This window comes from Gymnodraco acuticeps, unplaced genomic scaffold (assembly GCF_902827175.1).
Source record: "Gymnodraco acuticeps unplaced genomic scaffold, fGymAcu1.1, whole genome shotgun sequence".
NCBI classification, from domain to species: Eukaryota; Metazoa; Chordata; class Actinopteri; order Perciformes; family Bathydraconidae; genus Gymnodraco; species Gymnodraco acuticeps.
The window spans coordinates 383,246-405,749 of NW_022990413.1; the positions used below are offsets into that span (position 1 = coordinate 383,246).

At 40.5% G+C, this 22,504-nt stretch overlaps 1 protein-coding gene across 2 annotated transcripts in view; it reads right to left on the reverse strand.

Moving 5' to 3' along the window:
- tpk1 (thiamin pyrophosphokinase 1) overlaps nucleotides 1–15,342 on the reverse strand; it is an 82,078-nt gene extending 66,736 nt beyond the window's left edge. The window contains exons 1-3 of one of the 2 annotated variants that reach the window (XM_034224933.1): nucleotides 15,295–15,342; nucleotides 12,745–12,835; nucleotides 8,091–8,165 (exon numbers count right to left, since the gene is read on the reverse strand). In XM_034224933.1, the coding sequence (XP_034080824.1) occupies nucleotides 8,091–8,165; nucleotides 12,745–12,787 (118 nt within the window). In that variant the 5' untranslated portion in view covers nucleotides 12,788–12,835; nucleotides 15,295–15,342. Of the gene's footprint in view, nucleotides 1–3,057; nucleotides 3,105–8,090; nucleotides 8,166–12,744; nucleotides 12,836–15,294 lie in introns of those variants that run through there. The other variant, XM_034224934.1, reaches the window with a different exon arrangement.
- Between the last annotated feature and the right edge of the window lie 7,162 nt (nucleotides 15,343–22,504).

A 22,504-nucleotide genomic window follows, 5' to 3' on the forward strand; every position in this document is an offset into this window, starting at 1 on the left:
AGCCCTTTTTATTGTTCGGGCTTGTGGTGCACAAGTAGTTCAACTGTAGTTTTCTAAATTGCACCTGGTTCTAAACTCAGTAAAGCCTGAACCAAAGGTGGGCCATTGATGAACCGACTGAAAACACCTAATGATGTGCAGGGCCTTTAATGCAATGGCAAATCCAAGAGATGATGCACGCAAATGACGCTTATGGCTCAGAGCAAAAGGAAGCTCAGTGTCCACTCCAGTGCGAAGCTGGTTTTAGGAGAGCTTCTCAGTAAAGACACACACACACACACACACACACACACACACACACTTTTTCAATCTAACTTTCCTATCCTGTGCTTAAAATGAGAGAAACGGAGAATGCATTTGAATTGATGTAAATAAGACCACTTAAGTTCCACTAAAGCGGTGCTTTATTCAAGCGGCAGGAGGTGAGGGCACTACCTGCCGTCAATATTTCACATCAAGAAAATGAAGGGAATGTAAATGGCTCATTATCTCTGACAGAGTGCAAAGGCTAAGGAACTTTTCAAATGATAAACTTGGTAAACAGAGAAACTCTTCTTTAAGCCTGGTGGTGACAGACTGTAAAGCACTCACAGCATCATTTTCAGACTTAAGGTTCTAGAACAGTTACTTCTGACTGTCAATCATTTACTTAGCTCTGTTTGCATGGCATGCCATTAAACACACACACACACACACACACACACACACACACACACACACACACATACACAGCTCCAGTAAATCTGAGAGGTTTGATGTGATGTGAGGCGCTCGAATACAAACATCATAACAATCTTTCCAAACTATTTCCACTCCAATAATTTCCCATTATATGCATTTTTTAACCATATTTTCTTCCTATATCCGTCTAGCAATCTCAGTCTGCATTCTGACCATGGTGTAATAAAAACAGCTGTCAGTCAACCTCAAACTGGAACATGTTATCATGGAGACTGGAAGCTATTTTCAATAACAAAACAGCCCCTACCAGTGCTGTATAAAAGCAAATGTAATAAATGTCATTGAGTTATTTCCAATATTTTGCTGTTCATTTATTATTCCAATCTGTCTTTATGTCAGTGTTTGCCGCAGTGTTTGAAGCCTCCCGCCTCTTGGTGCCGCCATTTCTGTCAGAAGAAATTATGTCAAGTTTATAAATTGAATTAGCTTAAACGTGGGAAATGATCCGTCGGGCTACATCACACAGCAAAGGTTACGAAAAAAAGAAACCCTGATTTAAAAGCTTTTCGTTCTTTGTATTTATCAGTAATTGATGTTATATGTAATGTCGCTGTCAGTGTAACAGTGAAGCACTTTATTCCCTTTGTTAAGCTTGATGTCCTTCAGTGTGTGTCTAGCTTCAATTGTTCATGTGTCTTCACGTTAAAAACTGTTCTTCTTCTGAAGTTATTCGATCGCTCTTCTTGACAACTTCCCACCACATAAAGCAGGTCAAGCTTCAAAAGTTAAGGGAACATCCTGTGGGAACCTCCATCTTAGATCTCTCTCATACAATTTGTCTCCGTCAAAGTTAACGGCAAAAGTGGGAGTAAGATTATCACTCCGTATGCACTGCGTTCAAGATACAATTACTGTCATTCTCCCGCTGAAAACAACGACTTGTAGGCTGTTTGAAGTACTCACCAATTGTGAATGCAACCGCCTAACCACCTCCATCCTCTCCTCCTCCTCAGAGCATATGAGTTTACAAACAGAATCCCACACAGGGCTGCCTGATGGGTTCTGATAGCGGAGGCAGAGTGGAGATGACCTTTTAAATTAACTAGCCATAATAATCCCTCCCTGCAGGCCTCACAACTCCTGCTGTCACTCACTCTGCAGGATGACGGATACACATGGTGGGCAGGAGATAACGCGCCTCCAAACACAACTTTAATCATCTATGCTGTGTGATGCAGGAAAGATGCATGCCCACTTTCATGCACTCACACACTGTTGGAGATGTATTCTATAGCAGGCAGTATTGATGAGGTTAGTGGGGAGGATCACGCCTGCCAGGTCGGGGCTTTAGCGCAGTGCAGGAGAGGACAAAAGGTCACAGAGAGCGGTGAAAAGATTATTATGCCCATTATGATGCCCTTCTTTATCTACGAGTCCACCTCTCCCCCTCTACCTGTCAACCTGTCTCCACTCTGCTCTTTAAACCCTGATTTAAATGTGATTGATTTCCCTGAAATATGTCATGTTGTTGTCCTGTAGCTCCACTCGTAGTGGTGTATTTTCTCTTCTGCTTTATGCGAACATTTCACTAGCTCTTTCTGTCATTCTCTTTTCGTTTCCATTAACAGTAATTTGCTCTCTTGTGATGTCTTTCCACCAACCTTCACTTGGGTGTGAAGTGAGTCAGTCGTACTTCATCTATTGTGCCACGTCATTTGACCCAAAAATACTTTTTTCTAGTTTGTTAACATAGAGCGGATACCTTTTTTTGTACGTACATTAATTTCCCAGGATGACAACTTTAATGGCCCCTATTTAAATAATTAAGGCATACATGCTGTAAAACACGCTTAAATCAGAATCCAGGGTTATTTTTCTTCCTCCATTAATTTGACTAAAACGTGACTGAGATGTTTTGAGGCGTAGTTTAAGTGAATTATGTGTCACTGAGCAACTTTTAAAGGAATGAGCCGGACCTCACCTCCAACCAGAGTTCCCGTTAGAATATTTTTTCGCCGGTCAACATGTCCGTTAAATTTAAATCTTCCGGACAAAATGAGAAAAGTGCCGGTCAAAGGTCTTCTTTGTTATTTATTGAGCTTTAAAACAAATTAATATGATTCAATATTAAACTAATTATAGTAGATTAACTACATTATTCAAAAGTAAACAGTCATTTACAATAACACGGGAATAATAAACGGAGCGCTCTCTCCCTCTCCTGACAGCCCGTCAGTATCATGCAGCTCGCGGATCAGTAATGAGTGACCAGACAGTGAAACTAAACATATCTATAACTAGTTTAGGTAGTTTGAGAGGTCATTAAAATAGCTACGTGTTATATTCTAACCTGAAGTGTGTGTTTTGTTCGCTCACCGCTGATCATGCAGAGCTGCGTGTCGACTCGTCAGCAGCAGCTGATCTCTCTCTCCCGTCAGATTTCACTCGCGTTTATGTCCATATCGATCAGATCCAGCTAGTTCTAGCTAATGATAGGACTACCTGCTTATTAAAAGACACCTAAACAATAAGTGCCGCTATGTATGCAACCGGGTGAGGCCACAAAGTATAGCGCAGCATTATGCATTTGTTTACATGCCCACCGGAACCCCGAGGCATTACCAACAGATCAACGCACAATCAACCCATTCAGGAAATCTCTTTCTCCATATGAAGTGTTAGACATTAGAATTGACTATTCTTGTCTGTCACATACTCTTTTGTCTGTCACATAAATGGTGCAAGTTGCGCAACTGATGTGGTATTGCGCTAAACGGAAATTATTTTGAACGGACACTTTGACCGGAGAGATTTAGATGTGCCGGTCTTCAGCATATTTTACCGGTCGTAGTCCGGTAATTACCGGCTAACGGGAACTCTGCCTCCAACGCAGTGCTCTTTTTACATCCATGATGTCAACGCCCTGCATCACCCAACCGGCCTCGTTTGTAGGCTGAAAGTCTACCTGCTGAAGGGGAAGTTCATAAACTTCAACCTCTTCAAGCTGCTCCACATCAACAGATGATGAAATCAGGCGCAGGTCTGTTGCTTCGTCTTGTAGATCGAGCTACCTCCGCTGATTGCTTTATTGATTTGCTTGTTTGTGTTGTTTCTCAGTGAAGTAAGTGAAGGATCTTAAGGTAAGTAAATGAGTGACTCAAAGTGAGTGGGTGACTGACTGGATGAGCAGGTATGTGACTGATGGACCAGATAAGTGAGAGGGTGCGTGAGCGAGATAAGCAGCTTGATCCCACTTCACAACATCCCACCAGGCACCTGTACATGAGCTTCCCTTTGATCAGCGTTGCCTCCATCTCTCCTTCGCTCCCTGCTGCTCTGCCTCTCCCACAGGTGAGAGGGGGCCCAGGGGCAACACATCAGAGACCTGAGAGTGTGTGTGCATGTGTGTGTCTGTAAGGGTGGAGACCTGGCTACGAGGCCTCCAGAAGAACAACCATCTGGAGACACACTCATTCCCAAACTGACATCTGCTTATCCCATAAACAACATTAAAAATACATGGCATAGGAACGACAATCCTGCTGCAAGCGTGTTTACCATCACACAGCGGCAGATCTGAGATGTGCCCTTCATGCATTGTCATCATCCTGTCAAAACTTCTTCAAGTCCCATGTGCACTGCTGCCAAGAGCAAAACGGAGCATGAAAGCCTCCCAATTTCTGAAATCCACACCACAGCATTGCTCGTGGCACTTCAGAAACCACCCCAAATCTCTCCCAAACGTTGATGAGCAGACTTATCTAAGAGGGAGAAAATGACATATGACAATATCAAGCTGTGTTATGCTGTCACCTTAAATGTTCATCTATCTAACAGTAGTCGTAGCTGGGTGGTCTGAGGATTTGATGCATAGATTTCCCTAAGGATTCTTGTTCCTGTATATATTTTCTATTAAGATATTGTTTAACCAAAATAAATAACTTCAAATGGGTGCTCAAAAGGAGTTGAAGTCTCATAGCAACTGCAACATCATGAAAAACTAGTAAACTGGAGCGTAATAGTACCTCAAAAATATTGTGCAGAAAACGGCCCTCTTTACACCTTCAATGTAGGCTTTCATGTTATCTATCTCGAATCAACTAGTTGTCTTGAATGTATTATATTGTGTGCCTTTCCATGAAAAACAAATCTGTCTCCGGGCAACATGTGGTGTAAAATCGGGTGATGTAATTGCTTTCTCTAAAGCCATTTAACATTTTCTGAAGCTCCTTTAGTGTAAAGCCAAAACCAGATACCAGCTCAGGTGTCTTTTTGTTTTTTCTTAAAGTTGATAAGAATATTAAAGCTGAGTTCATTAAAATTCAATCTGATATGGTTTTAATCTTCAAAGTGACTTTGTTTACTAAGCTAATAATTCCCTGATTGCATAAGTCTGCACGTTACATTTTTATTAAATGAGTGGTTCTTTTGTTGTTGTTTCATGGTCTCAACATCAGTATTCATCAAGCAGAAGGAAATCGAATCACGTTCTGTAGTTACCCGACAAAAAGAAATGGTTAGAAATTGAGGGGATTCATAACAACTTGTAACCAGCAGGTTGCTGATGAGAGACTGCAGTCCTCCCATCATGAGCTAGGGGTGCAACAACTAATCGACTTAAAGGTGACATGTCATGCTTTTCCGGTTATTACCCGTCCCCTTGTGTGTTATGAAGGTTGTTATGCATGTAAACGGTGTGCAGAGCGCCTCGTTGGAGAGCAGAGTCAAAACCCTCAAAGTACACCATGTAGCGAGTAAAACTTTAAAACAGAAAATACCTCCCCAAAACGCCTCGTTGGAGATACGTCACTGTCCATTTGATTCTTCCGGGGACATCATGATGTCATGTCGTCCCCGGAACGAAATGGACCAATCCGTGGAGCCGTTACGTTACGTCCGCGGAGCCGTTACGTTAAGCCCCGCTGATTGGTCCAAATTGACCAATCCACGGACTTCCTCACACACTCAGTGCATGCAGCTGATCTCTCCTCCCTGGCTGCAGGCTGATAACAGACAGTTGGGATCGCGGCGAAATTCTCTCTGCAGACCCGTTCTCTCTGCAGACCCATTCTCTCTGCAGACCCATTCTCTCTGCAGACCCATTCTCTCTGCAGACCCATTCTCTCTGCAGACCCGTTCTCTCTGCAGACCCGTTCTCTCTGCAGACCCATTCTCTCTGCAGACCCATTCTCTCTGCAGACCCATTCTCTCTGCAGACCCGTTCTCTCTGCAGACCCGTTCTCTCTGCAGACCCATTCTCTCTGCAGACCCATTCTCTCTACAGACCCATTCTCTCTGCAGACCCGTTCTCTCTGCAGACCCGTTCTCTCTACAGACCCATTCTCTCTACAGACCCATTCTCTCTGCAGACCCATTCTCTCTGCAGACCCATTCTCTCTGCAGACCCGTTCTCACAGCGTTTATCAACCTTTTTCTTACTCAATATCAAGCCACACTTATTGTTTTTACTTCGGCTGTGACTTTGTGTGTGCTCAGGGTGAGTTTGGCTGTGTTTCGCTGTGTATCGCTAAACAAGGAAATAACACCTCCACGGAGCTCAGCGCGATTCACAACGTCCCGACTGGTCCCGACCAATCGGAGCACACTGGGCTCACAGGGAGGGGGGGGCAAGAGCTGCAACGAGCCGTTTAGTGGAGAGAGTGAATACTGCTGAATACACATACTTTACAGAGATGCTGTATGCGAAACCAATGTGAGTTTGGAACATTGCACAATGTAAATCTATTCTAGTAGACCTCAACAATGGAATTATGATCAGTGGAAATGGCCATGACATGTGACCTTTAATCGATTAAAATCGATGACCAAATTAGTTGCCAACTAATTCAGTCGTCGATTCGTTGGTGACGTCATCACGTGTGTTTTACGCGCCGTTAAGCTCAAACGTTATCGGTACTGGAGACATTTAAAAAAGATATGTCATATGTGTTATTGCTACATAAACATTACAGTATATCGCAGTCTTAGTGTCGCCAACTCGTTTCTAATGTGCAAAAAGACAAACAAAATGCATCTATGATCTATTTTCGGTAACACGAGCAGTTTGTCTAAACATTTAGCAAAAGTGCTCCACATTCAGACGGAGGAATGCACCGGGTTCGACTGTCTTTCTAGCAGCTCTGTAGCCCCATCCACGAGTAACGTTTCCACGTCAGCAACACACGCAGTTAACACAATGATACAAACATGGGTTAATGATGAGAGGTAACTGAGTTATTTATTTAGTTAAAGTTTCAGCTATTCTGTTTACAGTTCTGTCATCTAAAAGTTGATGGCTAAATAAGAGCGTTTGAGAAGTTGTGCAAGGTATAATAGTCTGAATAGTCGATTAATCGTTTAATTAATCGATAGACTAATCGATTATCAAATGAGTCGTTTGTTGCAGCCCTATCATGAGCAGTAAACATGGAAAAGACCCTATGAATGACTGCTAAAGTGGAGCTGTTCAGTGACTGTTGTTGCCGTGTGCTTTGCATGTTCTGCCCTCGATACAGAACATTTTATTTTTCCTTTTTCTACAAGCAATGATTGCACAATAATGAGAACATATTTAGAGTGAGACACAAATTTGCAGATGTATTTCCTGTCAGTTTATGTCACTAACAGACAATTTCCCTTCTGATGAAACAGCCTCTCAGCAGCGGCGGGGGCGGGGGGGGGGTTGTGTTCTGAATACAGAGGTCTGGGTCTAGTCGCTTTGTTTTCATCGACCCAGTCATTCCCCCGCTGAGTGGAGTGGACACTTAGTGCCACGGCCTGTGTTCACATTATTTACCGACCAATTAGCTTTAATAAATGTATACACACTTCAGTGGGTCTGAATGGAGGTGCGCTGGTCATTACCTGCACACCGCACAATGACTACAAGAGCAGGTTGGAATGAATAAGATCGATTGAACAGTTAAGAATAAGTACAAAGCTGATGACCTAGAAATGATGAGTAACATCTATACAGACAAATAAAGCTCTTATTTAATCAAACACATTTGAGGTGAATGTGTCGAGTTATTCTATGTTATAATAATACTGAAAGTGAGTGTTTTTCGAGGGGAAACCAAATGGGTGCTTATTCAGGCTGTGAATGCAATGAAACTGCATTTGACACAAGAGTCAAATAAACACAATAATGAATTCAATTAAAAACATTTTTATCCAAAAAAGCTGGGTATTTTAACTTCATTAAAACACATCTCACAGGGAATGTTGGCAGAGGGCAGAGAGGGGGCATTTTCAATGACATGATATTAATTAATATTTTGCAAAGTGGAAAACACACAGGCTCAGTCTGACGAAAAACATCAGGGGAATACATGCTCAGTGCAAACCAATGAGGATGGGGTCTAAGTGATGTTAAGGGGGCTTGGGTGTTGGTGATGTGTGAAATATACCTTTATTCCATAAGATGTGGAGGTATTCCTTATCCAGAGGCTGGTTCAGAATAAGCAAACAGATCCTCCGCGTGCCTAAAAAAAGACAAAAGAAGGCGAGAGGAAAAGGACAGGTATGAACAGATAGAGAAACAACAGGCTGTGGAGCGTAATGATGATCATAGATAACACACGACACATCACTACTTGCATTTGCTTTTAAAATACCTTTTAATTACAGACTGGAGGATGTTGTTTGTGGCATTGAATGTGCTAAATGAAGGAGAAAGCTAAAACAATGCTGTGATAATGAGGACAGATACACAAGAGAAGATTAAAAAACAGAAACCTGAACATAGTTTGGTGTAAAAGTATTCCAACTCAATCCAAGTGGTTTAGAAACTAAATGTAATAACAGTTATTAAGACAATGTCTATCACAATTTTGCCGCAACTTTCCTCAACTACAGCACATTTGACACAACATCAAAACAACAAAATAAAATAACCTGAGCTTCTGTTTTTCTTCCCAGTTTACCTCCATGCATCTTTCTCCATGTCTCTATCCCAGGGTGCATCATGTTATACATCTATTTCCTCTCCTAACCCCCAATCCATACTGCTTTTAGAGGCTTCTAATGCAGATCCCCTGACTAATACTTCAGAAGTGGCATTTCTTTTTCTCAGCAGGCGATAGTAAAAACCGAGCTGTTCGACAGAAAAGACTCGCAACCTCGTCCCCTCGCCTTCACACTTAGCCATTTCAATGCACGCTCATTGATCTTGCACTCTCATGTTTGGCCTTATGAATGATTTCTCATCTATTTTTACGGTTGTTGCCTTTTGTAGCCGCGCCAAAACAGTCCTATACATGCTTTAAGCAACACAATGCGATTACAATGTCCTCATCACTCTCTCTTAAGCATGCATTACATATCTCATAAAGCTAGTATATTTGCCAATACGCCATACATCATGCATGCAGAAGAGACCACAGAAAGCAATGGTGAAGAAGGAAGAGAAAGAAGAATATACTATAGTTTATATTTAAAGAAATGCACCTTGTCATCAAAAACAGCCTTTAAGGATTTATACCCTGAAGTGTAGAGAGAATTTTGCCTTGGCGGACAAAGACATGTGTCCTTTAGGTTTGTGACTTTGTTACAGAGGCAGTCTTGATGTTGTTAAAAAGTTTACATCACTGGAAGGTCATTTCCAGTACCAAAGTCAACCTCAGCAGAGTATGGTAAAGAGAAGAGAGGATGAAGAGGCGGAGGAGAAGAAAGGAGGACACGAGGAGGGGGAGAGGAAGAGGAGATTTGTCAGTCTTGTCTCTTAATTGGCTGGAGGTGTACAGAGAACAAAAGACAAACTCAACCAGCCGTGACTTTTCAGATAACCCTGTGTCGCACAAGCACTCACCTCCGCGCAAAAACACACACACACACACACACACACAGAGAGAGGTGGCACGGCCTTTAGTGCACTCTGCTCAAAGAAATGTCACCTTGGGATTCTGAGTCTGAGCCAGACAGCATAAATATCACCAACACACGTAATCCACTGCACGTAGATATTCTAGGAACAGGCATTTATAATTAAAAATGTACATTTAAAAAGGCTAACTTTGCACACGAGGGAATTTTAAAATGCAGACATCCAGGGGCTGTTTTTATATTCTCCACAGAGAGTCTAGATAAGCATTTCCTGCAAAAGATGATGCCACGGAAAATACTTAGAAAACGTATCTAATGGGGGGAAACGGCTTCACTATGCTTTGCAGTTAGGAGAAAGATTTTACAAGCTGTGATACAGGGGAACACATATTTTACCTTTGATAAACGTGACCTATTTATCAAGAAAATGATTGGGTGTTATTGAACACCTTGTGAAATCTGTAGAATACCTTTGTACAAACTCCAGTGTGTAGCCTGTAATGCTAAGCTAACATGTTTGAGTAAATAATGGAAGCTTCTCGTCAGAAGTTAGAGTCTCCTGACTGATGTTGGCATTTGAGTGCTATTGATTTTTAGCATTAAAAAAATCCAGACCTATTCTGTGTTTCCGCTGTGTGCAAATCACTCACACGTGCAAAAATGTCAAGTATATACAAACATATGTACACCTACAGGAGCACAATTACAGCGGCCTTTGTGGTGCAACAGGAGGATTATAACCTTCAAACAGCAATCAATGGAGACAGAGAGAGACACAAAGAGGCAGGAAGTAAGAGAGCCACGCACAACCTGTGTGATACAACCTTCAGTACAGATGTGGTACATACTGTAATGCAGCACTCAGATTATCTTTTACAATGAATTGGTTCATTTATGTCTGAGAGAATAGTGAAATATGTCCGTTACAAGATCACAAATTGCCTATTTGTGTCCAAGCCAGAGTCCAAATCACTGAGATATTCAGTTAACAGCTACAACCCAAAGAAAGGCAGAAACTCTTAAGTTGGAAAAGCAAGAACTGGAGAATGTTTGTGTTTTTATTGCTAGAAAAAGTCATTTACATTGATTATAAAAGTTGTTGTAACTTGTTTTATTTAAGGCAGTAAAACATTTGATTATTTGATATAAGTTAAAAGGTACGTTTCACAAGAAATGCTTTTATTTTGAAGTGCAAGTATGTCTCTTCCTCTGACTGCTTCCTGTTGTTGGTGGATTGCTTAATCATATATGGCCATATGTTCGAGTTTGTATGTGTATACAAAAACAGATGATGTTTGTATTGGATGGGAGGACTTATAGGAAGGCTATTAGCATGCAGTTAGCCTATCTACAAATAAGAACCTTGTTTTTTTTCTCAATGTTGGTCTTCTTATATCAAATTCTGCTGTGTTTTTTTTGTCAGTTAAACTAAATCTTTTTTAGAACAGGTTACAACTACTCGTTCAGGAGTGTGTTCATCTCTATCTTTTTACTTTTGAGGACTCCATGCTCTTGTAAAATCACCTAAACCTATAAAAAAGACCTTGGCATTGCACCTTGGTAAATGTTCTGGTTTGATGGTGTGTTTTCCACATTTCACTCTATGGATGAGCTCACAAAGAGGACAAGGCACGATAAATCATGTTCAGCTTGATGAAAGCTGTCCAAACAGTGCCAGGTTAAAGAAACCTGCATTACTGCTTTGTCAAATCACCCCAGGAATGTCATTCACCTACACTTCATCTATTATTTGATCAATCCAAAGATGATGAGCGAGGCAAAAGCCCTGACCCTGCTGAGCTTTCTGGGAACACAACTTCATTTTAATCTCCTAGGAAGTCTATTTATATATTTCTGTGTGTGGACAGTAGCCAGTGAAAACACTATTACATGTGTGTTATGGAAATAATTATCATAGACGCCAATTTGTAACATACAGGACAAACCTTGATGTCTGTTTACCTCCTTTAAGGACACAGGCGGCTTAGCCAATAATGTTATTGTTCCCATTCTGTGACCGGTCAATACTTTGTATTTGTGGACTCGAAGGTGAAATCTTCGAGGTCATAAGTGTCCGACGCAAGTAGCTCAGTGTTCCCACACTGTTTAGGCTATCTTCTCAAATATGTTGTTTACTCTCTGCGAAACCAGTTAGATGGGCTGGCAAGAGAGAGGCTCTCCAGAATTGACGTGGCAACTCTACCGTGAAGTCAGAACCTCTGACTCTTGGATTTGTGATGTGAATACTCTGGTACCAACTCCAAATAAATCACAGTGGTTTGACATCAAAGCTCCGACTCTTCCCGTGTCTCCTTCCTGAGTCGGTGACTCCATTGCATGCTACACAGAAGTTTCCTCTACAATGTGGACAGAGTGTACCTGTTGCTACTCAACCGATGGCAGCCTTCATAATGTACACAAGAGAACATGTTCAAGTTATTTGCTCTTTATGTAATGGATCTCCAAAAATACAAGGTATAAAGAAGACGGACATAACAGAGGGAAGGAATGAAATGTGCTGCTGTCTCCTCTACAGGCCAAACTGTTCCCCTTGACCTTTACAGCTCTGGGTAAAACTTTAAGGCTGCTTCTGCTTAGCTTTCTCCACACTCGTAGCACCAGGGAGCTGACCTGAGAGCAGCGGCTAAAGGCAGCCATGACCATGTTCCTCCTCTAGGCCATCATCATTATACAGCATCAATACATTCAGAACGTCTCGAAAAAATCAACCTTGCTGCAAACGTGTGGAGAGAATACACTTTCTAGGGGGTTTCACAGTCAGATTAAATCTAGTTTTCTAGGGCTGTTTTTCAAAATGAAGGAATTTATAGGACAGGGAATTTATTCAGGAGAGATATTATTTATATTAAGATAATATTTAACTCGTGAAAATACCTCCTGAAAGTGTTTTTCTCTCATAACATTACAAGCAAACACATCTTTCATTCATTATTTACGCATCCAAACAAAAAAGACACAGAGAAGTGCATCTCATACATATACACGCTGTTGTCATGAATGTGATTTGTTTTTGAGTTTTAACTCCCAGAAGACTGCGTGTGTGAGTCAGAGTGACTGTGAGAAGCGGAGAGTGGAAGACGAGTGTGACAGTGATGAGAGTGAGTGTGTGTTTGGATCCTGATTTGTAGCTTCTGGGTGAACACACTGTATGTGCACGGACCTGTGTGTTTGATTGATTGTGTTTTGCACCGAGGGAGTGTGTGTTTAAAGAAGCGGTACCTGAAGGCAGCAGGCAGTCCAAAGGTGTCAACTCTTCATCCATGGCCAGCCTCTACAGACGCTCGTCTTCAGTCAGTCCACTCAACTGGAACTGAGGAGAGGACCGCAGACATGTTACTACTGCTCTTGTTTTGATATGTTGTACTTTTCCAACATGTCCCTAATCCCAGTTTATCCCCAGCCTTATGGGCTCATTATTGCCAAGCAGACTGACAACAACATGCACAAAGGCGCACAATAAGACTGAGGTTGGATCACAGCGTAACCCAAGATACAATATTGACACAACAAATATATATATTGTTATAATTAATGAATGTGAAGATGTAAATGTTGATGAAAATGTATAATAAAAATTCTTTGGGACACATTATATTTCATTTGTTGTCTGTCTGAATAGATATTACGTTATTAATAACATTAAAGTTAAAAAATTGGACGATTGGAATTATTAATCGGTTATCAAAAGAAGTGCAGATTTATTTTCTATTAATTGATTAATAAAATCATCCTTTTATCAAATTTCCAAGAAAAACACATGCTGGTTCCAGCTGTTGGTATTTCTAAAAACATAGATAGTAAGATTTGTATTTGTAGCACTGTTGAATGCTGAAACACTTTGGCATTTGATTATTTAAATTAGAATCTGCATTATTCAAAAATTGTAATCAAGAAATAGATTTTGGCAGATAATTCAATTCAATTCAATTCAATTCAAAACCTTTATCTATCAGGTAAAATCCCATTGAGATCAATGATCTCTTTTTCAAGGGAGACCTGCAGCAGTAGGTTCCACAAGAAGACATAAAAACATAAACAACAGAACAACAAAAGGACATCATACAGCAAAATGTACAGGGATTACAATTTACATATCTAACCACATGTACAGGTACCAACAGCATCCGCTTTTGTAGCATCCAACCGAGCTTTAAAAACATGTAGTGGTACTAGCTTGGTAATTTTCCATTCTTTTTGCAGACTGTTACATGTTAGTGGAGCTGCGCATCTAAAAGCTTTCTTCCCTAAGACAGTCCTAGCACTTGGCACATTTAATAAAACCACAGCATGCGATCTCAGGCAATAACTGCTTTCAATTTGCAGAGAGATCAGGGAGCAGATATAAGATGGTAGTTTATCCAACATGGCTTTGTAAATGAAAAAGTACCAGTGACTGAGCCTCCGTACAGTAAGTGATGGCATAACCGCCTTGGTATACAGGGAACAGTGATGCGTAAGTGCTTTACAATTTGTCAAAAATCTCAGTGCACTGTGATACGCAGCATCTAACTTGCTCAGGTAATGGGCAGGTGCATTCATATATAACAAATCACCATAATCCAGCACAGGTCAAAAGGTCACAATTCAATAATGTATCATTAGCTTCAGCCCTAAAGCATAATTAAGCAACAACCAATCATATATTCATTCAGTGCATAATGAGAAGGCTTTAGTTTATCAATGCTGCAGCCAGGCCTCCCTTCGCTCACCTTTAAGATTTACAATCCAGCAGGAAACCAGAGTATACCAGGTTTCAGAAAGTGAAGAAAGCCCTGTGTATACGTCCGTCACAATAATACCTTTAGCTCTGCTGAACCGTTTACAACCTCCTGGCACCTACCCTCAATATTATCAACCCCTTCAATTATTAACTTAATTCCTACACATACTGAACTATGTATGTATGTTTGGCAGATGTATTGAACACTAGCTGCCATAAAGAGGGATTGTGTCAACATTATATTGTCCCATAATTACATGAAAATGATTGGTCAATATTTTCTATTTTACTATTCTTGCCAAAATGTATTCTATGTGTGACCCTTATTTCACATTTCTATGTTTGGAGTCTCATCTTGTTTAAACGTGTGTGATCTTTTTTATACATATTTAATTATAATGTATTGAAGAACCCTGAAACGTGTATATTTATATATTATCTTATTTTAATTGAACTGCTCTCTGTAATAGTATGCATTTGACAAATCATTTATGTGATGTGATAAAGGTTGTCAATTATAAACATCTGCTGGCATGGGTAAAGAATGAACTGTAATATCTGCACCCAATTATTATTGTTTTCAAATATGTTTTCGTGTTAGTAAAATGGTTTAAACTTTAAATCTTGTTTATTATACTTATGTTTTGCATCAGCAGCCCTCATCAATCAATCACACAGCCACTGGTGTATTGTAGAAATAATATATGCAGGTTCTATGTTAATGTTTGCAGCAGCTCGTGATGCAACACTCCACTGTTAAAACAATATCGTTAAACCAGTGAATCATAAGCTAAATAAACAGACATTTATTTCAACACTTCCTGTGCAAACTGGACTTTGACATGTTTGAGGACTGATGGTGAATGAATGAAATGAAATGAAATGAATGGCGAGACGCGCGAGCCACAGTGCCTCGTGTTCACACAGAAACACGGACTTTTGTGATATGGAAAGCACACGCACTGACACAATACTTCACTCCTAACAATCCGACTTCACATGTTTAACCTGACATTGTTTTATTTAATAAATATTCACTAAAAACTCACAGGAAAGAAGCGACTTCCGCCATTGTTGTTGTGCACAGTCGAGGAGAGTGCAGAGAGCGGAACATGCACTCTGAAGAGAGGGGGAAGAATATGAGGGAGACACCTTGAGGACGAAAGTGTAAATGCGGGTTTTTTTTCATAGCTTTCAGAGGAAGGTATTTTCAAAGGCAGCTCTAGAGGTTTTCAGGAGAGACTCTAGGGTTCTCCAGCAAATTGAGAAAGAGTTTAATTTCACTCTTAGGTTTTTGCAATCACTGCTTCCCCTCTTCAATCTAACACCAGTACGTGTCCGATTACAACATGTGTACTGGACCAGTAACAGGTGTCCAATTAAAGTCATAATGAATTATAAAGAAGCCACATTTTTTACCATATACAGAGTAAAAAAAATAAAAAAACAGGGGCATCTGGCCTACTGATGTTACAGCCTATTTGTGGTTTCATTAACCACAATAACAGATGCTATATGCATTAACACTTATCAGAAGAAGACTATTGTACTGCTTGACTCTAATTGAATTAAATAGGGCTTCAACAGTCAGACAATTTGAGCCCTCCTGTACAGAGTGAAAAATGAGGTCTATTTTTGTTTGTTTTTAATACAGGAAGGCGGATACACAAGGATCCAGAAAAAGAGAAGACAAAACATGACATCAATTACGTACAAAGGCACAAACTCATTGATTAAAAATATTATGAATCAGTGTCCTACAAAGAGTAAACGGTACCAAAGCCTTTTCCTATTAATCTGGCTTATCAATTTTTTTAATAAGATTTCTTGAAACAGCAAGCAACAATTAAAGTCTGCTGCAGAAATATCTGACTTCACAACACTGCAGTAATATTCTCATCATTACAAGCTATAAGTATGTCGTCAGATGATATCCGTTCCAACATATCAAACACAACCAAGCTAAAATTATCACGTAATTGGAGAGATTCTTTGTGAATTAGTTTCTTTATGTTACATGAATATGGCCAATGAGTGTGACTGCTGCTATTCAGTCGCACACTGGAACAGAAATGTAATTAATTGAGTACTTAATTAATCAATTCATGGATTAATTAATAGGATACTTAAAACATGAGGAAATAAAATGTCAATGGCATAGACGAAAAATGAAAAAATCCTGAATCGATGTTCTGTCAATAATTTGGAACACACACACACACACACATACTCTGCTCAGATGCATGGGAATCATTCATTCTGTGGGCATGCATTATAAATACACCTATGAATAAATTTGAGGTTGAGTGCGTTCGTCATTGGCAGGGATTTTAATACAGGGCCACGCCACCTGAATGTTTGATCCTTCTTTTCTCTCCACATCCATCTAAATATCTCCCATGTCCTTCAGCGTAAACATCATGAAGCTTCAATGAGGGGTCTGAACACACATACAAGATAAATATAAGTCATATACTGTATACCACCAGTCAGAGAGAAATGTCATGACTTTCTTTACACCTATCAACTAAAATAGTTTGTCATTTGGGGACATTTGCATATTAGCCTTCTGGAGAGAAGACCACTTTCATATCTGTCCACCCTTGGTGTGTTTTGAAGTTTATTTTATGTTCTCCTGGTTTGGGAAACATTTGCATTAGATTCAAAGTCTTCATCGTCAATTGCCGAAAAGCTACAGCAAAGTTTTCGCAGTGAAAAGCCAAGGCTCCTCCAATAATGCAACATACAATACACTTACATTAAAATACATGTAAATAGTGCAAGAGAAAGGTGCATAGGACACAATGCTGAAAGTAAAATGCAGAAATATTTAAACTACAATAAGAAGGGTTAAGAAGATAGTTGACATACTGTACAGCGGAATAGCATACTGCAAATTGTCATAATATTTAAAAAGTATTTAGACTATAAACAGATGAGGCTACTTTCCCCCATAATAATAAACCATAATAGCTGTAAAAACAATTAAAATAACTGCCTATGTTTTCCATAGCTGCCCATGATGTCTGTTCAAGACTGAAGTCATCAAAATAAAGACGTCTCAGTCGCATTTAATGCACAACATGAAAACTCTCTCCGCTGGCAGATGGTTGAACCAAGAAAAAAAACATCCCCAAGAATCTCTGCCAGCCGTTCACTTGCTGTCTTCCTTTAAACTGAATCTCCTGCCAGTTGCTTTTTAATGATCTCCTTGCAGAACACTGCGGTTAGTTTCTAGGATTTGGCAATATATCTGTTTTAGCTTATTATATTCATAACTTGGCACATCTGAACAGGGAGGGTTGTTTCCAATGTCTCACCTGCGATAAACAGTGAGGTCACAAACACCAACAGTGTTAGTTGTTTGATCTGCTCGGTTATTTGCTTTTGAATTACCACCTGCTTACAGTATAGGAGCTTTTATTGAGATGCTGTGGACATTTTGATTTGGTTTATCTCCTCAAGGTCATATCACAGTGAAGGGAGTGTTTGTCTTCAATTCAATTTAATATCTCCTATCAGCGAATACACGGGTCAAATGATTACCCCGCTTACCCCGGGCAGAATACACCTGTTACTGTGACAGATAATAAAACAAAGAGAGTAGACACTTACTGTCATGCTAATTCAGACTCTCACTCCATTTCCTTCCTTTTATACTCCCTATTATTACCTCAACTGCATCTCTCTTTTACCTATTCTTTTTTCCTCTCACTAATGCGTTTTTGACTTTCTCCTCTATTCCTTTTTATCTGCTTTTTTCCACTCCTCTCTCCCTTTTGTCTCTTCCTTTGATTCCAGCTCTACTTCACCTCATTGTACCTGTCTGTCCATCACACTCTTGGGTTTTGTATCATTTTATTTCACCTAATAAGGATTTTTGTGCTAAAATGAGCCTGTTCATGTTACTCAGGGGATCTTACAGCTTTGCTCAGTTTGGCTACTGTTGGAAATAGTGCAGGGAGTAGCTGAATTAGGGCTAAGTAGGCCATTTTTCATTTTTATCCACCAACGATGATGACCCATTTTAGTTAGGAATGAACAAAAAACAAGATCAACAGAGGACTGTCTCTGTTTCAGTTGTTTTTGAGGTAGAGTTTCCTGCCATGGTCAAATAGAGTACAAACAACACAGTGCAATCTGCTGCTTGGAAGGGGAGTTCTCTCTCGCAGCTAACAAATGGCCCTCAGTGTGAAAGGACAGGGCTTACTCCACCTCAGCTCAGAGGAATGGGTCACTAGGAACAAGGAGGGCTCATTACAGAAGTCAAAGTGGAGCGGGACAAATCCAAGGCAGGGTGGTGATTATCAAACATGTGGCGGTCTCTTCCCTGTGGTGCTGCCTTGCTATACTTTGAATACCCATACTGGCTTCCTGTCTTACAAACAGGGCATACTCAGGGTTTCCTTTTGGTGTTGCTATCACTGCCTAAGGGCTCTCACCTGCCTGTCCAGGAGCAAGGATAAAGACTGACCTTGAGCGTAGGGTGGCACTCTTCCAGCAGCTTTAGTGTAGACTCAGTCCAGGAGGCCAGCGGATGTGCTGTTTTTTCCCACATGAAGCCGAAAATGAGCTCTATGGGTTATTAATCAGTCACTCATGCCTCTGATTCTACACATCTGGCCTGAGGGCCTGGCTCCTGCTGGGGTATACATTAGTGGAAGGTGTGCAGGGTTTCCATTGTATGTGGGAAAAGTCTGTCACATGAGAAATGTCCACCTGTGTGTGGTCAACCCCTGAGGCAGATTTCCGGTATCACAAAGTAAGAGCACACTCTATATCACTGAGGGTTGGAGGAAATAAGAGATGGACTGGACTGACCTATCTGGAAACGGCTGCAGGGAGGGATGGGAGAGGGACGTCCAGCCGCTGTGAGGGGTGATGCAGATGGTGCCTGGTGATGCCACAGGGGGGGAGCTTTCTGAGCTCCCAGCAGAAATTGGGTGAACTGGGTGAAACTGGGTGTTTGGCATGAGGGAATGGAGGCTAACTCTCAGTGCTGTGTGCATGGGTTATTTTAGCAGACAGAGAGGGACTTGCCTGTGTTAAAGTCAGCAAGACAGCCCAGATAATCATTAGATGTCAACACAACAACCTCAATCAATCAATCAAATGTTATTTATAAAGCCCAAAATCACATTTGTCTCAGAGGGGTTAATAGTGTTTACTGCAAATGACACCCTCTGTCCTTAGACCCTAAAAAAATGGAGGAAACCTACGAGTGAGCAACAGAGGAGGGATAACTCTTACAGGATGGACAGATGTGCAATAAATGTCATGTGTATAGTTTACAATAGATAATAAAATGACCACATAGAGAATCCACATGTCGAAAAATTATAATGTGAAAGTGTATAAAAGGATTGATCAAGGTGGGTGTAAAAGTATCCTCCAGGTGCCTGCAAAAAATAATGAATTGGGCCTCAGGCAGGACCGCAACTCATGATCCAGATGTAACCTTTCAGACTGGCAACCTGCCTATAAGCTGGATAAAGAATGAAAGTCATAAGCCTACTTTTAAAACACATTGACACGTTGATGAAATACACCATGGAAAAGAGTCAACATTGTAAGGGAATAGTTCAAGATACAACAGTGGGCTACCTGAATATGAAACGTTATTTTTCACACCTGAAAAAAACATTTGTTATTCTGTTTGTCCAAAGTTAAACAGCTTGCTGAGACCACCGGTGGCAGGAGGGCAGCGGCTCGCATTCAGAGGTCAACAAACCCGCAGATGGCTGTAATTTTGGAAAATAACCCAAAATTGTTGCATGGTTTCACAATGTTGCATCATGAGGCTTCTTCACATAAAAAAAAAGACAAATATGTTCTGTTGAATTCTTTGTTTCGAGGCCAAGTTCGTATTTTATGCTAAAGATGAAGATGAGTTGACAGAAAGGCGCTGAAAGAGATGATGTCAGCATGCCTCAGGGTGAAATGATATTGTCATGGGGGCAATATGTTTAAGACCTAATGCAATATACTGTATATATAGTGGGGGGAAAGAGGTCAGAATATTTGCATTGCATGTGAGCCTCTGCTGACAGAGTGGACTTCTGGCGCTTCTTCTGAGGTTTGTGGTTATTTCTTTCATTTTTGTTTGTGTGTGCAATAAAGTGAGTCAGAGATGGAAATATGACCAGAATCAATGCATTTGATCTTGTTTTGATTCAACAATTGACTCAATTAAGGATGCTTCAATATGCTACTTATTGTGTGACAACTTAATCAGATTTCCTGTGACTATTAATGATTTCATTTACATTTAAACTAGGGGGAGCAGGATGTTGTTGGTGAATCTTTGTGTTAGATGATAATTGATTATAAATTGAAATGTGAGAAAAGATAAATAAGATATATCTTGTTAATATGGGTATACGTGGGTATGAGAGTTGTTACAGATTTACCAACTATATTTCATTAAAATACTGACATCATTGAACTCATAACGGGAGGAAAAGGCACAGTATGTTTCAACCAGGCCCTCGGACACTGAAGTGCATCCAGATAACATGAACCAGCTCTTACTAACTTTCCCGTAGAGCGCTATAGAGGCATAAAATATATTTTGCGTCGAAAGGAGCCAGTTGAGGTGGTTCGGGCACCTAGTTAGGATGCCACCTGGGCGCCTCCCTAGGGAGGTGTTCCAGGCACGTCCAGCTGGGAAGAGACCAAGGGGTAGACCTAGGACCAGGTGGAGGGATTATATCTCTTTGCTGGCCTGGGAGCGCCTTGGGATCCCCCAGTCAGAGCTGGTTGATGTCGCCAGGGAAAAGAACGTTTGGGGCTCTCTGCTGGAACTGCTACCCCCGAGACCCGACCACGGATAAGCGGGAGAAGATGGAGATGGATTTCATTAAAAGGCAATGAGTTTGATATTTCACACTGCACTGGTATTTCTCTTTCTTCCTTAAAACACCATTCATTGATCTTCCTCTCCTGTTCAGTCTCTTGGGCTCGGTGTTGTCTAAACACACAGATCACAAGGAACTCTGACAATTAATCAATCAGTTAAATTAACGAGATGCCTCCTGACTATTTGCAGAACCCCTACTACATAATGTTTTGTCTTTCCTTTCTTTATAAACTATCTCTTATGAAAGTATTTGAAACATTGGAAACATCGCTTGAAAAAGGCAATAAGAGTCCTTTACCATTATCCCTATTATTGTAGTTTTCAGGGAATTAAAAAAAATCAACTTCTGTATATCGATTCTACATTTGTTATATTCGGGTTTGGAACTGGGATACATTGCTTTCATTCAAATAGCAAGCCGATTTTCTGTTTCATACCGGTACAATTTTGTCAGGATCTCGACACAAACTGATGAACCCAAAACGCACGACCCAGAGACAAAGTCTTGAATGTAAAAAAATGTAATTTTAATTTCACAGATCAGGTAATCCCTCTTGACAGAGTAGGTACTGGAAATAACAAAAGGCGCTCACAAGGAGGAAAAAACTAGGCATAACAAAAAGAGAACTTAAGAAAAACTTAAGCCTACAAAATTAACAAAAGAAACAAAACCTGACATGAGTGAAAGCGATCCTTTCTGAGCTGAGGCTTGGCACGACCATTCGGAGAAACAAACAAGACGAACTGACACAGGACAGGGGAGAGACAGGACTATTTAAACATGAGGTGAGTGGAGACAGGTGGAAACAACCAGGGGCGGGGCAGACACTGATGATGGCGGGAAAACACACAAGGGGAGGAAGAAAACAGGGCCTGAAATGAAAGACAAGAGGTAAGTACAAAATAAAACAGGAAATGAAAGACAAAATACATCATTATAACTAACACATTTCCCTAAATCCAAATCCTTAAGTCATCGTCGCACTCTGGGAAACTTTTAGTAAAAGTTATTGAAATATTTTCAAATGAGCCAAGGTTAGGATCATATTTGTGTGTGTCTGTTAACTGAAGCCCCACTGATGGAAGGATTTCCGGGTGCATACAGATACTCTCTCTTTCTATCCAGTCATACCAAGACGCTGCTAAGTCCAAATATTTTGAATGTGTGATTGTTTTTGTATTATTTGACTTTAACTTTAACTATATATTTATTTGTTGTTCCTTTCTTTTCTTTTCACTATATCTGTAAAGCGTCTTTGAGCACCTGTAAAAGCGCTAACAAAATTAATCTATTATTATTATTATTATTAAATACCTATCAGACCTTTACTATTGGATCATGAGTGCAGATGATGAGGGTCAAGAGGATAGCCCGAGGCCACTCTTTAATGACATGTGGG